The sequence below is a fragment of the Filicampus tigris genome, chromosome 12 (assembly GCF_054856515.1).
Source record: "Filicampus tigris isolate MCC_2025a chromosome 12, RoL_Ftig_1.0, whole genome shotgun sequence".
Lineage (NCBI taxonomy): Eukaryota > Metazoa > Chordata > Actinopteri > Syngnathiformes > Syngnathidae > Filicampus > Filicampus tigris.
This window is the reverse complement of record NC_141228.1, coordinates 16,798,753-16,816,284: the sequence shown is the minus strand read 5'-3', so window position 1 is coordinate 16,816,284 and position 17,532 is coordinate 16,798,753. Positions and strand designations below refer to the sequence as shown.

General features: G+C 39.7%; 2 protein-coding genes across 12 annotated transcripts in view; both read right to left on the bottom strand.

Moving 5' to 3' along the window:
• Window positions 1-74: 74 nt before the first annotated feature.
• Window positions 75-7,454, bottom strand: scly (selenocysteine lyase). Of its 2 annotated transcripts, XM_086047198.1 has the most exons (14): window positions 7,336-7,431; window positions 6,837-6,927; window positions 5,989-6,065; window positions 5,805-5,914; window positions 5,018-5,118; window positions 4,788-4,950; window positions 4,555-4,682; window positions 3,624-3,779; window positions 3,431-3,537; window positions 2,982-3,018; window positions 1,719-1,802; window positions 880-979; window positions 711-786; window positions 75-509 (listed from the first exon to the last, which is right to left on the bottom strand). In XM_086047198.1, the coding sequence occupies exons 3-14, from the start codon at window positions 6,063-6,065 to the stop codon at window positions 356-358; spliced, it is 1,293 nt and encodes a 430-aa protein (XP_085903324.1). In that variant the 5' UTR covers window positions 6,837-6,927; window positions 7,336-7,431; the 3' UTR covers window positions 75-355. The 2 variants fall into 2 exon arrangements, with proteins under 2 accessions (XP_085903324.1, XP_085903323.1); XM_086047197.1 differs by lacking the exon at window positions 6,837-6,927 and having other exon boundaries at window positions 7,336-7,454.
• A 1,208-nt stretch (window positions 7,455-8,662) lies between these two features.
• The window catches only part of kif1aa (kinesin family member 1Aa), a 41,325-nt gene continuing 32,455 nt past the window's right edge, over window positions 8,663-17,532 (bottom strand). For all 10 annotated transcript variants that reach the window (XM_086048292.1, XM_086048283.1, XM_086048286.1 and 7 more), the window contains 10 exons: window positions 17,074-17,188; window positions 16,856-16,989; window positions 15,723-15,930; window positions 14,642-14,830; window positions 13,947-14,018; window positions 13,749-13,870; window positions 13,328-13,471; window positions 13,016-13,208; window positions 12,812-12,930; window positions 8,663-11,888 (listed from right to left, as the gene is read on the bottom strand). In XM_086048292.1, coding sequence (XP_085904418.1) covers window positions 11,846-11,888; window positions 12,812-12,930; window positions 13,016-13,208; window positions 13,328-13,471; window positions 13,749-13,870; window positions 13,947-14,018; window positions 14,642-14,830; window positions 15,723-15,930; window positions 16,856-16,989; window positions 17,074-17,188 — 1,339 coding nt within the window. In that variant the 3' untranslated portion in view covers window positions 8,663-11,845. The remainder of the gene's footprint in view (window positions 11,889-12,811; window positions 12,931-13,015; window positions 13,209-13,327; window positions 13,472-13,748; window positions 13,871-13,946; window positions 14,019-14,641; window positions 14,831-15,722; window positions 15,931-16,855; window positions 16,990-17,073; window positions 17,189-17,532) is intronic.

The following is a 17,532-nucleotide window of genomic DNA, read 5'->3' as shown; positions in this document are numbered from 1 at the left end:
ATTTAAATGCAAAGTAAAGAACTTAAGAGTATCTTATTAAAATTACTAAAAGAATGTACAGTGCCAGAACAAGATTTATTCATTGTACAGTATTTATTGAGTGACTCAGTTTACATGATATAATTTTGCTGCTGTCGAACTAGCTTATTGGGATTCATAATTTCTCGGTGAGGCCAAGCCGTATACAGTAGAAGATGCATGAATGAATACTGTTCAGTTACATAGAGTAAATAAGACGGGTACAATTTGGTGCAAATGCAAATTGAAATGGTTAAAAAGAGCCATTGCGCATAGTTGAGATATAATCGTAAAATCTGTTAAAAAAGCGTGTGCCTGCCTGTGTGATCAAGAGGCTTTATTGGCTGCGCTCCAGAAGCTTCACGGCCTCCTGCAGGTCTTCCACAGCGGCGTCCACATCCTCTCTGCTGGTCGTGTGGCCCACGCTCAGCCGTAGGGCGTTGGACGCCACCTCGGGGCTCACGCCGCAGCTCAGGAGGATGGGCGAAGGCCTGACGGACCGCAAAAAGATCGGTGGTGTGAATCAACCCAGGTGGGGATGCGCGTTGGATTTAAGATTGACCGTTGTACACAATTCAGTCAAATTCGATTGGAATTGGAGTTGAAGAGTCCATTTTGTCTGAACCGGAAAATTTCCAGCACTTCACGAGCCAAGCTGGCAGCGTGCTCAGTGGCCCTCGAAGCTACGTCACCTGTCTCCCTGGTCCGAGTGGCAGGCGGCGCCCACGCTGGCCAGCAGCTTCTTGCAGCGGGACAAAACTCGCCAGCCTGAGGCAGAACGACAACAATCAAAGTTTGAATTATTATTATAAATGATCCCAAAGCAGCTTGAAGTGGCTCAGGAGGCTGTCGAAAGGACACCTTGTAAGCCTGGACCCAGGATGGACACGTTACAAGTGTTGGGCAGGCAATCGGAACCCTGGAAGTGGTTGTTGAAGTGCAGCTTGTCTTTGAAGACGGCCTGCCAGGGGAACACATAAACGTGGTGAAATGAATGGAAATGCCATTCATCTATTCAAACCTTCCAAATAAAAAACAAAATTCCTTTGTTACATGATTTTAATAAAGAAAAACAGAACCGTACAGCGGTGCCTCGCAAATATTTTTAAGACACCAGTCAGTGATATGTATGAGAATCAATGAATGAATCTGTTTCAGTCTTCCAAAAAGCACAAACAAAAATTTCTGCAACATGTTTTTTTTTTTTTTATCTAAAAAAATAGTAGTTTACGGTATTGTGCCTATCATAATTTAAAAGAATATAAAGAATTAAACAGTTTGGGCTTCATGTTTAATTCATTGTGCGGCTCCTTCTCATGTGCGTACTTTGGCCACATGTCAAATATGAATCCTAAAGATATAAATGGAGTCGGTCACACCTGCTCAGTAAGATGCAGTAATTTTGGATAAAGAATATATACCTGTGAGTTTTACCGTCTGTCTATACAGGTGTTGTCTGTGTGTTCAAATATCCATTGCTTCAAGTGTTAGAACGCTGCAACACTGATGCTATTCTTTAGCCTGTCTCTGATGTTTTGCATCGTGATGCTTGTTGTGAAGCAGGTTGAGTTTGCTGCGCCCATTAAAAAGTCAAACTTTTCCAATAATGTCATCATCATTTCCTTATAAGCTACTCGGAAATTGGAATTTAGTGTCAATAAAATCGGAGATTTCATTTTTTAGACCATATTCAAACTAACCTTGAGGCGCTCCTCCAAGTATTCTCTTACGTCTCGCATGTGACTCTCGTAGTCGGACAGGCGAGCCGTCACCAGTTCAGCAGCCTAAAGGACACCCCCCAAAAAAGTTACAAACAAAATAGTATCAATCAATCACATTTTATTTATATAGCACTTTTCATACATAAAAATGCAACTCAAAGTGCTTTAAAACATTCAAAGCAAAACATAGAATTATCTTCAATCAAAAGAAAAGATACATTATTTAAAAGTTGTTGAAAGCCAAACTAAAAAGGTGTGTCTTGAGCTTCCTCTTAAAAATATCAACAGTCTCTGCAGACCTGACGTCCTCTGGCAGGCTATTCCAAAGGTGAGGACCAAAACGGCTGAATGCAGCCTCGCCATGCATTTTGGTCCTCACCCTTGGAATAAATAAAAGGCCGGCGCCAGAGGACCTCAGGATCCGCGAGGGCTGGTATGTATCATACAATAAGAAAAATGTAGCATTTCATAATATTTAGGAAGTCATTTGGATGCCTTTTATAGGTGATTATGACTGAAGAAAATATGATAAACAATTGAATAATAAATAATGTTATTAATTAAATATGCCTTACATACACAAATGTTGTTGTTTTTTTATGGCAACTGTTTGGCAACCAGAAATGTGTGGACAATACTGAAGATGAATATGTAAGGTGGCAGAACTCAAATTGTTTTTGAGTAATGAAACAGACGTCATTTGCTGATAAATGTGGGTAAACCCACCTATCAAAGTTCAATATTATCAATTTATATACTAATATTACACAATGAATAATTTCTGCCTGGTGAACTTTTTGTGCTGTTTCATATGTGAAAGTTAACTTGGAAAAAAAAAATTGAATGAGCTTTAGTTTATATTATTTTACACAGAAATATGTATTTATAAGTGATCAATGGCGGTCATTTGCAACTTCCCGTTTTACATTTTTTGTGTATTTCAGGATTAATGCACTACTTAAAAAAATAAGTAATTCCAAAGTTACAGTACTTACCACTTACTCAGAACGTAAGTAGATTTTTTAATTACCAGGCAATACTTAAGAGTAAAATTCAAATACTGTAACATTACAGTCCTGTTACTTGAGTACATTTTTGGGGAGGGGGGCTGTATTTCGTGGCTACTAATATGCACTCCTACAAGTGTATGAGTGAATGTTATTGTTCTGACAATTTTATTCATGGTATGAATAAAGTACCTATCTATCAATATTATTATAATCATTAACCCTTAAAACATACCTTTCCCAGTGCAGCAATCATTGGTGTGTTTTCTGTGCTGCCATGTTAAAAACGAAGACAGAAACGTTAGTTTATTCCTCTATTTATGAATACAGTGGTACCTCGATTCACGAGTGACCCGACAAACCACTTTTTCGAGATACAAGCCTTTGCTAACCCAATTTTGAGTCTTCAGTTGCGAGCAAACATTTTTGTTTTTACATTTAAAGCTAAAGCGAAGACAAATTCACCTTGTGTATTTAACCAAACCACTTAACTCTGCCTCACCAAAATCTGCTAACTTATTGCTAGCTAAGCGCTAGCTTAGCGCTTAACTAGGTTTGAAGTTGCACTAGCTACAACCCTTTAAGCAAGGTATATTCTAAAAACAAGCTAAAGGCACCACATGTATTAACATTTTGTTTTCGCTGCTTCATTTATAAAAAAGTTCTAAAATCTCAACATGATACCCGGGTCGAAACATCCTCTCCTGCCCGCCGCCAAACAGCAAAGGATAGAGCGGCGTTTTCACCCCGAAGCCGTTTACAAACAGCGCACCAATGCGGGGTCCGTAAAACTAAAAAAAAAAAAATACAAATGAACTAATAAAAACTCTTTATAAGGTGATTGCGCCTTGATGAAAAATGTTCACACACTGCCCACCTTGTGACCCACGATGGTGAGGTAATCCACACCCAGTTCTTTGACGTCCACTGGGATCTTCCCCAGGGCTTGAGCGGCGTCCGTGTGGATGAAGACACGCACACGCTCATCCTGTTGCTTCAGTGAGAGGATGCGCTGCGAGATCTCGCGGATGGGCTGACATACAAATGGAAAGTTATAATACAATACAAGAAACATGTCCACCGAGTTTGTTGGGGGCTAATTATTTCTTCCTACATTTTGAACCCTGAATTCGCTCCATGGCTGCTTCAACCAACATAGCTGACCGAATGTTCAATTTTGGGCAATCCTCAAAGTGGAAGTCAACGCAAACATTTCATTTTTTTTTTTTGCAAGAATATGTTCTATGCAAGCCCACTTGTTGAAACAGGGCATTCTGATAAATGTTGCATTTGTGGAATAAATGTTAATCTACTCGTTTTCAGCCATCTCTGGGGGCGGCCATTTTGTCTTCTGTCAACTGAAAATGACATCACAACTGCTCACAGCGACCAATTGCGGCTCAGATTCAGCCGTGATTGGTCGTTGCGAGCAGTTGTGATGTCATTTTCTGTCGACAGAAGACAAAATGGCCGTCCCCAGAGATTACTAAAAATGAGTGCATTTTGCTGCTTAATTTATATTCCACAAACGCAAAATTAATCAGAATGCCCTGTTTCAACAAGTGGGCTTGCATAGAACATATTCTTGAAAAAAATATAATAATATAATATCCTTCCTGTTAAGATAGACATGCCCACCCATACTGATGTAAATTGGTAGACGTGGAGTCAGGGACTATTTTTTTTCTTGCCCCAAAATGGCTGCTTCAAAGCAAAATGGCCGACCTCCTGTTGAATTTTGGATATGGGTCCATGTCCAATTCTGTGTTGATTGAAAAGCTGTCTTTTTCCCCAACTTCTTTTCTTACCATGAGGATGCCCGTCTCATTGTTGGCCAGCATGATGGACACCAGGCAGGTATTGGGACGCATGGCGGCGACCACGTCGTCTGCCTCCACGCGGCCAGTCGCCTTGGAAACCGGCACAAAGGTAAAATCTGCAAAAGAACATTCCTTTAATTTTGATGCAAAAGGCAAGAGGCTGCAGTTCAGTACTAAACTTCAACAAAGACAATTATATTTCATTGTTGCCGTCCTCGTACCCGCTTTGCCTTTCTTCTTCAGATGCTCGGCCAACAGTTTAACCGAGTCGTGCTCCACATTGGAGGCAATGATGTGTGGCAAGCTTCTGTCGTCTTCTTTTCTGGCGTCACGTTGGTTAAACCAGAAATGCTCGATGGCAGTGTGGAGCACCATGTTGTTGCACTGGAATGAATTCCGTTTTTTAATTTTTCAGTTTCCTAAAATGTCAGCGGGGAAAGAGATGCATTACCTCAGTTCCGCCCGAGGTGAAAATGATGTCCTCGGAGTTGCCTCCGATCATTCTCGCCACGTTCTCCCTGGACTGAGCAATAATGGCCTTTGCTTTCATGCCTTAAAAGGACAAATTGCAAAAAGATAATGCAATTTGTGTTGAAATTTTATGTGAATGTTGAAGAGCTGAGACTGAGGAATTAAGGTTAACATTGATGTAGAATGTCAGAATTGTAATCTTTTTAAAATACTGATTAATAATATTGATCAGTGCAGTCGAAGCAGATTTTACATCTTGCCTAGTATTCAAGTACTAGCTCTAAAGGGAATTACTCAATGTTAACAGTAGGTATGCTAACATACAGCAAAATAGTAACTTCAAAATGGAAAGCAACTGTCCCGAATGAGCTAAAAATGTACAAGTTGGAATAGTTTTAATCGGTTAAGGAATGTGGGCAGAGCAAACAAATGTCAAATGTCTCGTAATTTGCTCATTTTAAAACGTGGAATTCTAAAAAAGTGGGAATTATTGGAATGTGAAAAAAAGTTCCCAATATGTCCTGAATGAGCTGGTTGGAATACTTTGAATCAGTTGAGAAATGTGTAGATATTCGGAGTAGGTAGAAATTGTGAAATTTCTGCGCATGAAGTTGGGAATTTGATCTTGGAAAATGTGGAATATTGAAAATAGGGGAATTTAGGGAATGTTGAAACAGTTTTGTAGATATCCTGAATGAGTTAAGCAGTTTGAAGCTGGAATGGTCTCAATGTCTTTGAATTTACATTCTCAGCAAAAGTAGCCTCACCTACAACATAGCTGCTACTTGGGTTTCCCCAGGCGTCCCGCATGGCCTCGTATGTGGCCTGGATCACTTCAGGTGCCACCGGCGTCGTAGCATTATAGTCCATATATATGCTGAATCAGTGTGTTTATTAGCAATTAGCATTAGCAGTGACGTTGACTCATCAATCGTTTTTTTAAGGTCCCACCTGTCGTGGCTCTTTTCGGTGTTACCAAACTCTCTTCCATGTCTGGGGGATGTTTCGGCATTGCATTGACTCGACATCTGGGGAAAAAGCACTTTTAACTATCAATGGATCCATAGATGGATGGATGATAGATGCTGAAAAGCTGAACTGAAACACTGTGGAATGAATTGCAATGTAGAATGTGAAACTTGGAATTGTTTGAATTGGTCAGTACATGTGTAACATATCTCTTACATTTTGGGATTTTATTGCCAAGATTTGCGGAATGGAAATAGTTCACAAGATGTCTTCAGTGAGCTGAACATCTTAAGTTGGAATGGTTCAAATCGGTCAAGAAATGTAACAGGAGGAGGTACGCAAATGTGTAAGAAATTTACGGTGGAAAATTTGGAATTTTTTTACATCAAAAGTGTGGAATTTGGGGGAATGTGGAATATGTCTTGAATTATCTGAATGTCTGAAAGTTGGATGGTTTGATTCAGTTCCGAAATGTGGAACTTGGAGGTAAATGCATAAGAGAAAAAAATCTCTTATATTTGAGATTGTACTGTGAAAAAATGTGTAACTTTAGTGAACGGGAATAGTTGTCTAGATGTCCTCAATGAGCTGAACATTTTGAAGCTGAAAAGGTTTGAATCAGTCACAAAACACGTTGATGTGTTTTTTATTCATTTCATCTGTGATATTTTGCGTTCTGAGCATTGACACAAAACCAATTAACTTCGTATGTCAAGGTAAATCCATTTTAAAAATCGGTTGGGGAATCCTCGATATAAAGGGAGGGCGAACGATGAACCGCGATGAGGAACCCGACATGTACCGCTCCAATATGGCTGCGCTAAACATGCCTACGAAACCCTTGCGTCATCCGAGCGCGCCATGTTCAAGATGCTTGCGGGAAAGCCAGTTGATCCAAAACATCATCACTGAGGTATTACACTAAAAAGGAGGGCAAAACAATTATTTTGACCAATGAGTCAACATACAATCACATTAAGAACGTGTCTACAACATACACACAGGTAAATTCAGAATGTGTGTGTCAACTGATGTGTCGTTAGTGATGACACATTGTGAAACTGAAACAAAATGAATTGAAAGTAACAAAAAGACATGTCCGAGGTATGATTTAAGAGTGGCACGACTACTTAATTAGCGACAAAAGTCAGTCTGTATTGACATATTTTAAATGAGTTTTACCGGTCGCTACAGTTGCTGCCGTGAAGTGAGCTCGACTTACAAGTAGCAGGTATACCTACTAGCAGAATTATAGCGATTCAATAGTCATAAAATATGTTCAATATAGAAGCGCCACGGCAGGTTTAGATGCTCATCTTCATCTCTGACCTTGTCAAGTGATGTCAAGTTGTCCCGGAGATACTCTTACTGCGCCTCGCTCGTGAATAATCTGCTAGCCAAGCGAAAGCAGAGGAGACTAGTGATAGACGCTCCTCTACTTGGGTTGCCAGGTTTAACGAATTCAGTTAAGCAGTCGTTCCGTTTTTACAACCACAATCCTTTTATTTAATAAATGTGTTTGTTTCAAAGGTGTTTTCACATGATTAAAATGTACACTCATGTTCAGTATACTATAATATCCTCCAGAATGGAATATCCAGATAACGAATTACGGTGCCGGAATCGTCGTTAGTAGTATGAGTACTACTACTACTACTATTACTACTATCACTAGTTGTATTAATACTTTTACTATATGTATGGTGATTTATTGATTTCTCTGTATTAAAGATGCACTCATACACTACTCATTTGATTTTCTGATTATGGCAACCTTGCTGTCTTCAATGTACTCTCCATGACTGGGTTGCCAGATTTGATCTTGATTTTTTTCAACCACATTTAGTTTTATTTAATCAATTTATTAAAAACTAACAAACAAACAAAAACCGCAGTTTCATTCTTAGCCATTGGATCTCAGATTTTTTTTATACCTAAAAAAATCCTCAACTCTTCAAGTACTATCATGACGGAAATTAAAATACAGTAGAAGGTTGCGACCCGAGTGTTCGTCAAAAGACAAAGGTTTTATTCCCATGAATTGTACTTAATATTATTGTGAGCCATTGTAACATGAAAAGTATGAACATTAATATCGTGATTAAAAATAGGAAAATAAAAAAAAGCTGTACTCAAATAATCAATTAAAATGTACTGCACATAAACGTTAAATACAACAGAACTGTACTTAATATTGTACTAAAAAATCCCGTACTACTTGAAATATAAAAGAAATTACTTTACAGTACCTCAATGTAAAAAAATGTACTGTACAGAACTAAAAATAAAAAGTTGAAGCCACTAACATAATTTCAACATTAAATACTGATCTTAAACACAAAACAATAAAACATTACTTAATGATTCAATTCAATGATTTTTCGATAAAATGAAATAAAAAGGTATCTAAAAGGAGTTTCAAAACAGTTCTTAAAAATTAAACATAAATGTATTGTACTCAAAAGTGAAATAAAACTGAACTGTACTTGACAGTGATTGTTGTGCATGCCACTAGAGGGCACCCGTGTACTACTAGTACAGCACTGAAAATCACCATTCTGTGTATCTCAAGAAGCCCCGTTTCATAAATAACATTGAATCACTTGCAGCTATAACTGCCAGCGGTGCCTAAAAAAAATAAATAACTGAGGCCAAGTAAGTGTTGCATCATTGTTATTTTATTTTTATTCCACATATGACAATGTGCTTCAGTGCAAACACACGCACAAACATTTGGACGCTTTACTCCGACACTCAAAAAAAGACGCACACTGAACTCCTACAGCCCATTTACAGTAAGATCTCGGCCGCTTGATGATATGATACACACCGTTCACAGCAATCATGTTTATTATATACAATGCAATGTCGTTTTTTTTCTTCGAGAGAGAGAAGGAAAAAGAAATGTGGAAGCACAAAAATTGCCTTTTTCCATTCAGAGCGGAGGGTGATAGAAAATGACAGCCAACGGGTGCGTAATAACAACAGTGGTGCCGCACACACATTAACACACATAAGTGCACGTCTTGAAGTGCGTGAGGTCTTATGGGAGCACACGCACACACGAGCACTTCAGTAGTGGTAGGAGCTTAAAAATGTGGCTTGTACATTCAGTGTTGAGTGACTGCAACAACTTTGGTTGGATGCAATGTGACACACATGAAAAGGCCTGATGAAAACGTGATGACATTGGTTGTACATGTAGTCAAAATGTCAATGTGTTGCATATGAATGGACATGTATACGACGTACGCTTAAGGGCAGTAATTCTTGAAAACTTTCAGTTGTATTGAACTTTTTAATACAGTACAGTAGTGTATGTTATTTCAATCCAATTGTTATTTAACTTATTCTCAATACATTTTAATTGTATCGGTATTTAATATTAATTAATATTCTATATTTCACCATTTCCATTTGTACATTACAGTATTCCTATATTTTGGCGCAGTACTGATGTTCGAAATGTGCATAATGATATTGGCTTTTTTTTTTTTAAATCCAGAACAGCACAGTTTGTACTTTTCGTGTATTTTTTTTCAACTGGCATAGTACATTAGTTCAGTTGTATTTAACTTATGCGCAATACATTTGAAATGAATCAATATTTAATTCGTTTTTTTATCTTCCTGTATGTCAGCGCAGATTTAATGTTTATACTGTGTATAATAAATAAAAAAATACGCTTTTAGTACAGTACATTTTTACAGTTCAGTTGTATTTGACTTTTATGCGCAGTAAATTCTAATTGAATCATTATTCAAGTGCAGTATTTAATTCCCTATATTTAAGCGCATGTGCATGTTGATGTTACATTCGATGTTTTTACTGTTGAGGTAGTGCAGTACATTTTTTAAATTACAGCTCAATTGTAACTTTTTTGTGCCACACATTTGAATTGATTATTTAACTACATCTTTTCCTCATTTCAGCGCAATGTACTATGCTACTGTATTTTAATGTTTGATGGTGATATTATATTTTTTATGTGGTACTTGATGTAAAAAGTCTGAGAACCATTGCGCACGAATGTAAAGGAAACGTTTTTTTTTTTTGTGAGCGTGCACTCAGGTTGGTTGACCTGACGCACACTCACCTCATCCGAGATGTGAAAAATGGATTACCAATTAATGTAAAAAAAAATAATCTTACGTTTCAAGTTTGAATTTGGGCGGGGTGGGCTAAGTAGAGTACATCAGAACCTCCAAAGCCCATTAAAAATTGGTCTTTTAAAGTTCACACAAATATTCGTCATATGTGACATCACGCAGGATTTTGACTTTGGCAAATCTGACGAGACTTCGGCTTATCAACAATATTGTTGTCCATTTTTAATAAAAGTCACACAAGAAAATTGTTTTATTTAAAGTCGTGAGGCATGTATAAATGATATAAAATGTAATATATGTTAATTATATACTGCATAGCAATAAAAATAAATAAAATATATAATCAAATATAAAACTAAGATGTAACTTAAAATGAGTTACATTCTTATTTTAATTTAATGGCAATAAATATTCAACAAAAACGTTTCTAATGGTGTACCACTTTGGAGGTTCTGTTGTGTTACAAATGCTCGGATTGAGATTATTGTGAGATTAAAGTGGAGACGTGTATATGATGACACATATTGATGATGATGTAGGGATGAAGAGCACAAATAGCAGCGTGAAGGTTGTGCGATAGAACGCAACCGTGAGGCACTACATGTCATCCATATGCACTTTATACAGTAAACTGTATACAGTTTTTATATGTATAATTTCATACTACTTCCTACTGGCCTGACAATTTAAAGGGTGGAGGGGATTCATTCAAGTAAAAGTGTGGTTGTATTTGTGGTTGTATTTGTGGTTGTTTCAAAACAACAATATGGGAGGGAGCGTCTCACAAAGTGCCGTGTGCAGACATTGCACCACTTTACAAATATACTGTAAACGTCTTTGTCAATGAATAAATACATGCAGATGGAAAATTAATACAAAAATAAATAAAGAGAGAGTGGAAGTTTCAAAATGTGAGGATGAATGTGGCGTCGCTGTTGTGTTGCGCGAGTGCAGATGTGCACACATGGAAGGCAGCGCGTGAGGAAATTTGTCATAGAAATGGAAAAAAAAAAAAAAAGAAGAGATCTGTTAAAGATAAACATTTTTTTCTGCATATAAAGACAAAAGTATTGGGACACACTTGTTCGTGGATTAACCGGTCAGGTGTTGGGGGAAGGTCATTTTCCGTCCGAGGCCAAAAATGCATGCTAGACAGAAAAAATTCAAATTCCCAATCCAAGACACATTCCAACATATCTTTGCCAATGTTCTATTATTTTATCCAACTTTTCAAACATTTTCCATTTCCTATTGGTGTCCCAATACTTCTGTCCAAACTGTCTTCACTTATAGCTTCTGACAGATTTGCCAATACAGTTGTCCAAACTCCATTTTTCTTCTTTCTTGGATGACCCAATACTTTTGTAAAAACGCAAAATTTCTTACTTCTTGGGTATCTTAATACTTTTGCCCTAATATCCAGTTTTCTCACTTTGTGAGTGTCCCAATACCTTTGCCCAAATTCCGATTTCCTTTCTTCCTGCGTGTCCACGCACACGCGCACGCACAGACGTACAGTATGTAATGTATTGTATGTATAAGGCCGGATGCGCCACTGACACGACTACATGACATCACCACACACGTATGGAGTCTGACTACCGGACTGATTAGAAAAGTCCTGACACAAGATGGCGTCGAGGAACGCTAGCAGGGGGAAGGAATATGGCGACGGTGGTGGTGGAAATGGAGATGGGGCGGTGGTCTATGTACATCTCAAGTCTTTTCCATTACATCCTCATCTGTCCCACTCGTCTTCTGGACAACTTGGATCTGAGGGACGGAGGCCAAATAGCATGTTAGCGTTTCATTTGGCATGCTACCATTCTATCACCTAACTTATTTTTAATAGACATGAATTACAGGGCGGGTTGTAAGACACTTATAATGGTGCCATAGCACTATGTAGGTTGCTATCCTGCTGTGTGTCAGCATGTCAACTACTAGCGTGTTAGCATGATATCTAAAATGTTAGCATTTTGATAGTCCTTATTTGTAATAGTAGCCAACTACAGAGAGGAACACAAGAGCATTATTGACTTGCCTGAGCACTTTTTTTTATTTTACATATTACTGTACCACCTATCATGTTAGCATTTTGTCTAGAATGTTAGCATTTTAACAATTCTCATTTGGAATAGTTTCCTCCTAAAGAGAGGGATGTAAAAACCTTATGGATCTGCCTTTGTGCTTTCTCTATTCAAGTTGATATCTTGCTGTATGTCACCATTTTTAGCATCATATTTATCAACATGATAGCATTTTTATTTGTTATAGTACTTAACAGGGATAGGAAAATCCTTATTGAGCTGCCTGTGCGCTCTACTCTGGTTGCTATCTTGGTAACTGATATCGCGCAAGCTATTCGCGTGTTTGCGTTTTAACTTGAATATTAGTATGTTTAATAATTCTCATTTATAATAGTGTCCAATTACAGAGAGTCATGTAAAAACCTGATTGATCTACTTTAGCGCTTTCTCTATTCAGGTTGATATCTCGATGTATGTTAGCATTTTTTATCTAACATGTTAGCATTTTTATCTAACTTGTAACATTTGATCAATTGTTATTTGTTATGGTACAAAACTACAGAGGTGGGATGTAAGATACTTATTGATCTGCCTCAGTGCTTTTTAAACTGATATTGTTATCTGTTAGCATGCCAAATGTTAGCATGTTAGCATCCGACACTATACCTGATAGTCCCCGCCAGGAGAGGATTGAAGGCATACAGCCAGTCATGCATGTCTTTGTCACTTGTGGCTTGAAGCAATATTCCGCGGTGTTCCGTACACACGGCAAATGTGTTGGGGGTCTGTTGGAGAGGAAAAAAAAAAATAAGGAAAATGATTGGGAGCTGGCTAGGTGTCAATCGCTAATCAATAGATGACGTGTCACACCTTGAGCATGGCCTGCTGGTCCTCGCTGTACTCCACCTGCGCCGAGGACAGGTTGAGGATGGCGCGCTCTACGGCGTCACGCTCCGTGTTGTAGATGTAGACGTACGGCCGGCGCACCACCACGTAGCGCTTCACCCAGCCGTTGGTGTGCGGCTCCAGGAAGTGCAGGTAACCCTTTTTGGACACGATGGGGCTGCGAGGAGGCAACAACGCCATTACCTCCAACAAGGTACTGTATGTCTGTGTCAGCTATCAGCGTTTGTAGATTCTTCTATACGGCATCAGTCATTCCAGCGGACGCGACCGCCTCACCTGACTCGGATCTCTTGGATGTCAGGGACAAATCTACGTATGCGAGGTTTCACTTCAGAAGTTGCGCCCACGCACTTCTTGGCGTCGGCATCCGGCTGCGCGTCGGGACTTGGACTGACAGCGCGGGAGCGCGGAGCGGGAGGTCTGCAGAAAAGTGAATATATTTCCATCTTATTTATTGTATATGCCTCCATTGCACTATATTTACAAAATGGTTAATGACAATACACCTCTAATGTAGCATATTTATATCATATTTAAGTCTTTCGCTCAGAATCTCACAGAATATTGTGTTTTCTGACACATATGTAAACACCGAAACTACCAAATGAAAGATTGGACTCTTCTTTCATCACACAAAAAAAACCTTGAGTTAATGTCTATACTGCTAATTTACAATATTGACATATTCAGGGGTGACCTGAGCTCAGCGTTGCCATAGCAACCCTCCACCAGGGAAGGGCAGGTAGACGAGGGCGTGATGGTGTTGAGGGCGGAGGTGGAGGCCGAGTCTCTCAGCGTGGTGACGGACATCTCAGAGATCTGAAACAAACGTGCACAGGTGTGTTATGTTAGGGCTAACGTGAAAGGAAGTTGTTGTGGTATGAAGAGGAAGTACCTTGCTTTCACTGGCACTGATGCACACGTGAGTGTACTCTCTGTCGAAGGAGTGAGTGAGCAGCCGCAAACACTGTGTGGACAAAAAGCGCCCAATTGGTTTGAACATTTACTATCAATTTATTGTAAAATGTTGCATGTCAATTTTGTAATTTGTTTTTACAGCAGTTCATTTATTAAAATTTGTATTTTTTTTTCATTTTCAATATAGCTTTCATTTCAGCACTATATTTTGTTATGGGAGTAATACTGTATGCTGTTTGAATGTGTTGTTGCCCGTGTCTATTAAATTAGCAATTGTTACAGGTTAATAATTGATGTAACATCTATGCTAACTACTATTAGCCCCTCAAAGACGTTTCACATTATCGTTAGCTTTAAGCTCATGGATGTTTGTTAAGATGAAATGACTATGATTTGGTTGAATCATTTCTGTTATACGTGTCAGTATTACAGTACACTTCACGTGTGAGTGGAGTGACAACAGCTTGAAGCATACACGCTTAGGATCTTATTTGGAGTCTTCCTTTCATTTACCCAATATTCTCGCTTTTCTTGACAGCGAGAGAATGTGAACCGGCGCTAAGGAATACTTTTAGAAGTGTGTTCTGATCAGTTTATTTACGCTTCAATAAACGTGTTTAAAGTGTGCAGCAGTGGTAAAGTTCAATGCAGTCAAGTGGGAATGTATGTGACCTTAGTGGCGAGCTCCTTTTGCCTCTCAGTGGTGATGTCGGACGCAGCGCAGACTTCCGGTTGAACCCGGGCGGGCGGAGACCGGTCGTCGGGCTCCTCCTCCGCCGGCTGCTGAGCCTCCCGACCCGCCAGCGGTAAGGTGGACTCCAGCTTCTCCCGCAGCAGCAGGAAATGTTTGGTCTTCTCCACCTGACGGACAAAAACAAACAAAGTTGAGATTTCTTACATTTGAGTATTAGTATATATAAATCGGATGCATTATTATTATTAGTAGTAGTATTTCCTCAAAGGGTTGGCCCAATTAATGACTTAGACGAGAATCTCATCACAATATAAAAAATCCTTAGTTGTCCAACCCCTCATTTCTTCTTGAAGAATTATAGAGTATTGGTGTTTTGATCATTTCCTTATTCTTTTTTTAATTAAATAATTCAATTAATTCATTTTTTCTGGAATTTTCCTTCAATACATGTGTATCTCAATATTTATTTTTGTATACAGTATTCTATTCATCATTACAACCGCCTTGAGCCAAAACGTCGACGTAGGGGTAGAGGGCGACAAAAACTTGGATGCTAATGTGCTTATCAAATATACCCGACGGATATAAGGCACATTAACTGAGGTAAACAGACACAAATGACATTATGCACTCGGCCAATTTAGCGCCAGCTAATGCGAACGTTAGCGCGCGTCCATCGGTAGCAAACCGAAAAAAAGAACACTACACATTAAATGGCAATGCCATTCACCTCTCTAGGACACACACTGGAAAAGGCGCACGAAAACTCTCTTCAAACACCAACACCTTTGACGGGTCGTCAATCTCTTAACAGTCCCCCACTCTTTAATTGCTTATCAACCTGAGCCCCCCGCATTTCTCAACGGATTTGCACTTATCCCGAGAATGCTCATTTTGGTCTAAAAAAGTCACAAAGCTGCCGATTGGCAGTAAATTCTCATCCCTGCAAAATCTGTTTCAAGTAACATTTTCATCATCATCGCATTTCTCTAGTTGGGCATCACCGGTTGACATTTCCCAAACAGAAGACGAACAAGAAGGCCAAATAAAGTCACTCACGTCCTGAAGCAGGCTGAGCTTGTCGAGCTCCCACTGGTGCTCCAGGATGAGGCTGTCGCTGCGAGGCCGCCAGCCGGCCAGGTTCTCCTCGCCACGGACGTACGCCACCGACGTGTCCAGCACTCGCCGCCTGCGCCGCTGCATGCCCGGACTCCCCGCGTCCGCCAAGTTGCACAGGCTCAACTCGTACACACCCGTCACGCGGTTCCTTGTGGAAGAAGGAGAAGATGATGAAGGAAAAATTGGGAGAATGTTTCCATTTTTTGGTTTTAGCTGAGACTTTCACAATTTTTGACTGTCACAGATGAATCTCAGGCCAGAAAAAAAACCTTACGCACTATTACTTTTTAATTCTCTGTGTGTGTAAGTTTTTAGTTTTTGTTTTAGGAAGAGGGTGGGCACTTTTTGATATGTGTGAGTGGTGTTTTGGTGTGTGTGTGAGTGTCTGTGTTTGTGGTTTTGTGTGTGTGAGAGAGGGAGTTTGTGTGCACGTGTTGTGAAATGGTTTTTGGTATCAGTGAGTTATTTGGTGTGTGAAAGATTTTTTTGTGGTGAGTGAGAAGTGTTTTGTTATGTTATGCGCGCGTGCGTGCGCAAGAGATTAGGAGAGAGTAAAACGAGAGAGTGAGGGAGAGAGTGAGAGAGAGGTTTTAGGTGAATCTGAGTTTTTTGTGTATAAGAGGTGTTTTGCTGTGTGTTAGTGTTATTTAGTGCGTGTGTGAATTAGCGTCATTTTGGTTTTTTTGCGTGTGTTTCAGATTTGAGATGCCTTCTATTTACACACAATTTTGACTCACAGGGTGATTTTTGGGGGGGTGGTTGTGAGATTTATTTGGCTGTGTTCGAGATTTGAGCTTCAGTTTAAAGTTTTGAGCAATCTTTCACACAAATAATGACTATCGCTTAAGAGTGTGAGGGGTTTTCACAATCATTTTTTATGTGTGTGTGTGTGTGTGTGTGTGTGTGGCTGAGAGAGAGAGGTTATTTGGTGAATGTAAGAGATTGTTTACTTTGTGTGAATGTTTTTTTCGACGAGGTGGTTTTTTCGGTGTGTGCGTGTGAACATTTTTTGTATGTATGCGAGATGTTAATTCTTTTTGGTTTGAGCGAGAAGGAGTCTGAGTTAAACTCACCCATCAGCCGCTCTCAGGCTTCCCGTGCCGAAAAGGTTGCGAATGGAGCGCGAGGCGGACAGTTTGGTGTCGCGAGAGTAGAAGACCATGCACACGTCTTTGGTCACCACGGCCGGCTGTGTGCATTTCTCCATCTGAAAAACGCAGACGTTATTATCTCGGCCCGTCAACGTACGTGCATACATTCATCATCCACGTGACTGCCATTCAAGGGTCACCTCCAAGTAAGCCGAGAGCGTCATGTAGATTTTCTCGCCGCACGGGGTGACTCTGTTGAGGAGCAAGGAGTTGTGCATGGAGCTGTCCCACGCTGCCTCGAAGCGGTAGAACGTCCTAAAGGCGACCGGTGGCAACAGAGGCACACGCGGCCAATCAATATGAGACGCGGAAAGACGCTACTGTTAGGTTACTGCGAGTGGTGAAGAAACGATGGCGTCATGCTTGACTGGCTGAGACGATGAACAAATGAAGAAGATGAGCACGGAAAGCCATTTGAGCATTTTTTTTCATATCCGGTTTAAGGTCCATGTACTTCCATGTCCTCACTAGTAAGACAACTCTACGCACTTGTGGAATGGCAAAGACTAGTCGAATGAATGTGTATCACTGCTAATGCTAATTTTCACCTGCTAGTTTGCAATTAAACCTTACTAATAAATAACAGTGCTGCACTAGTA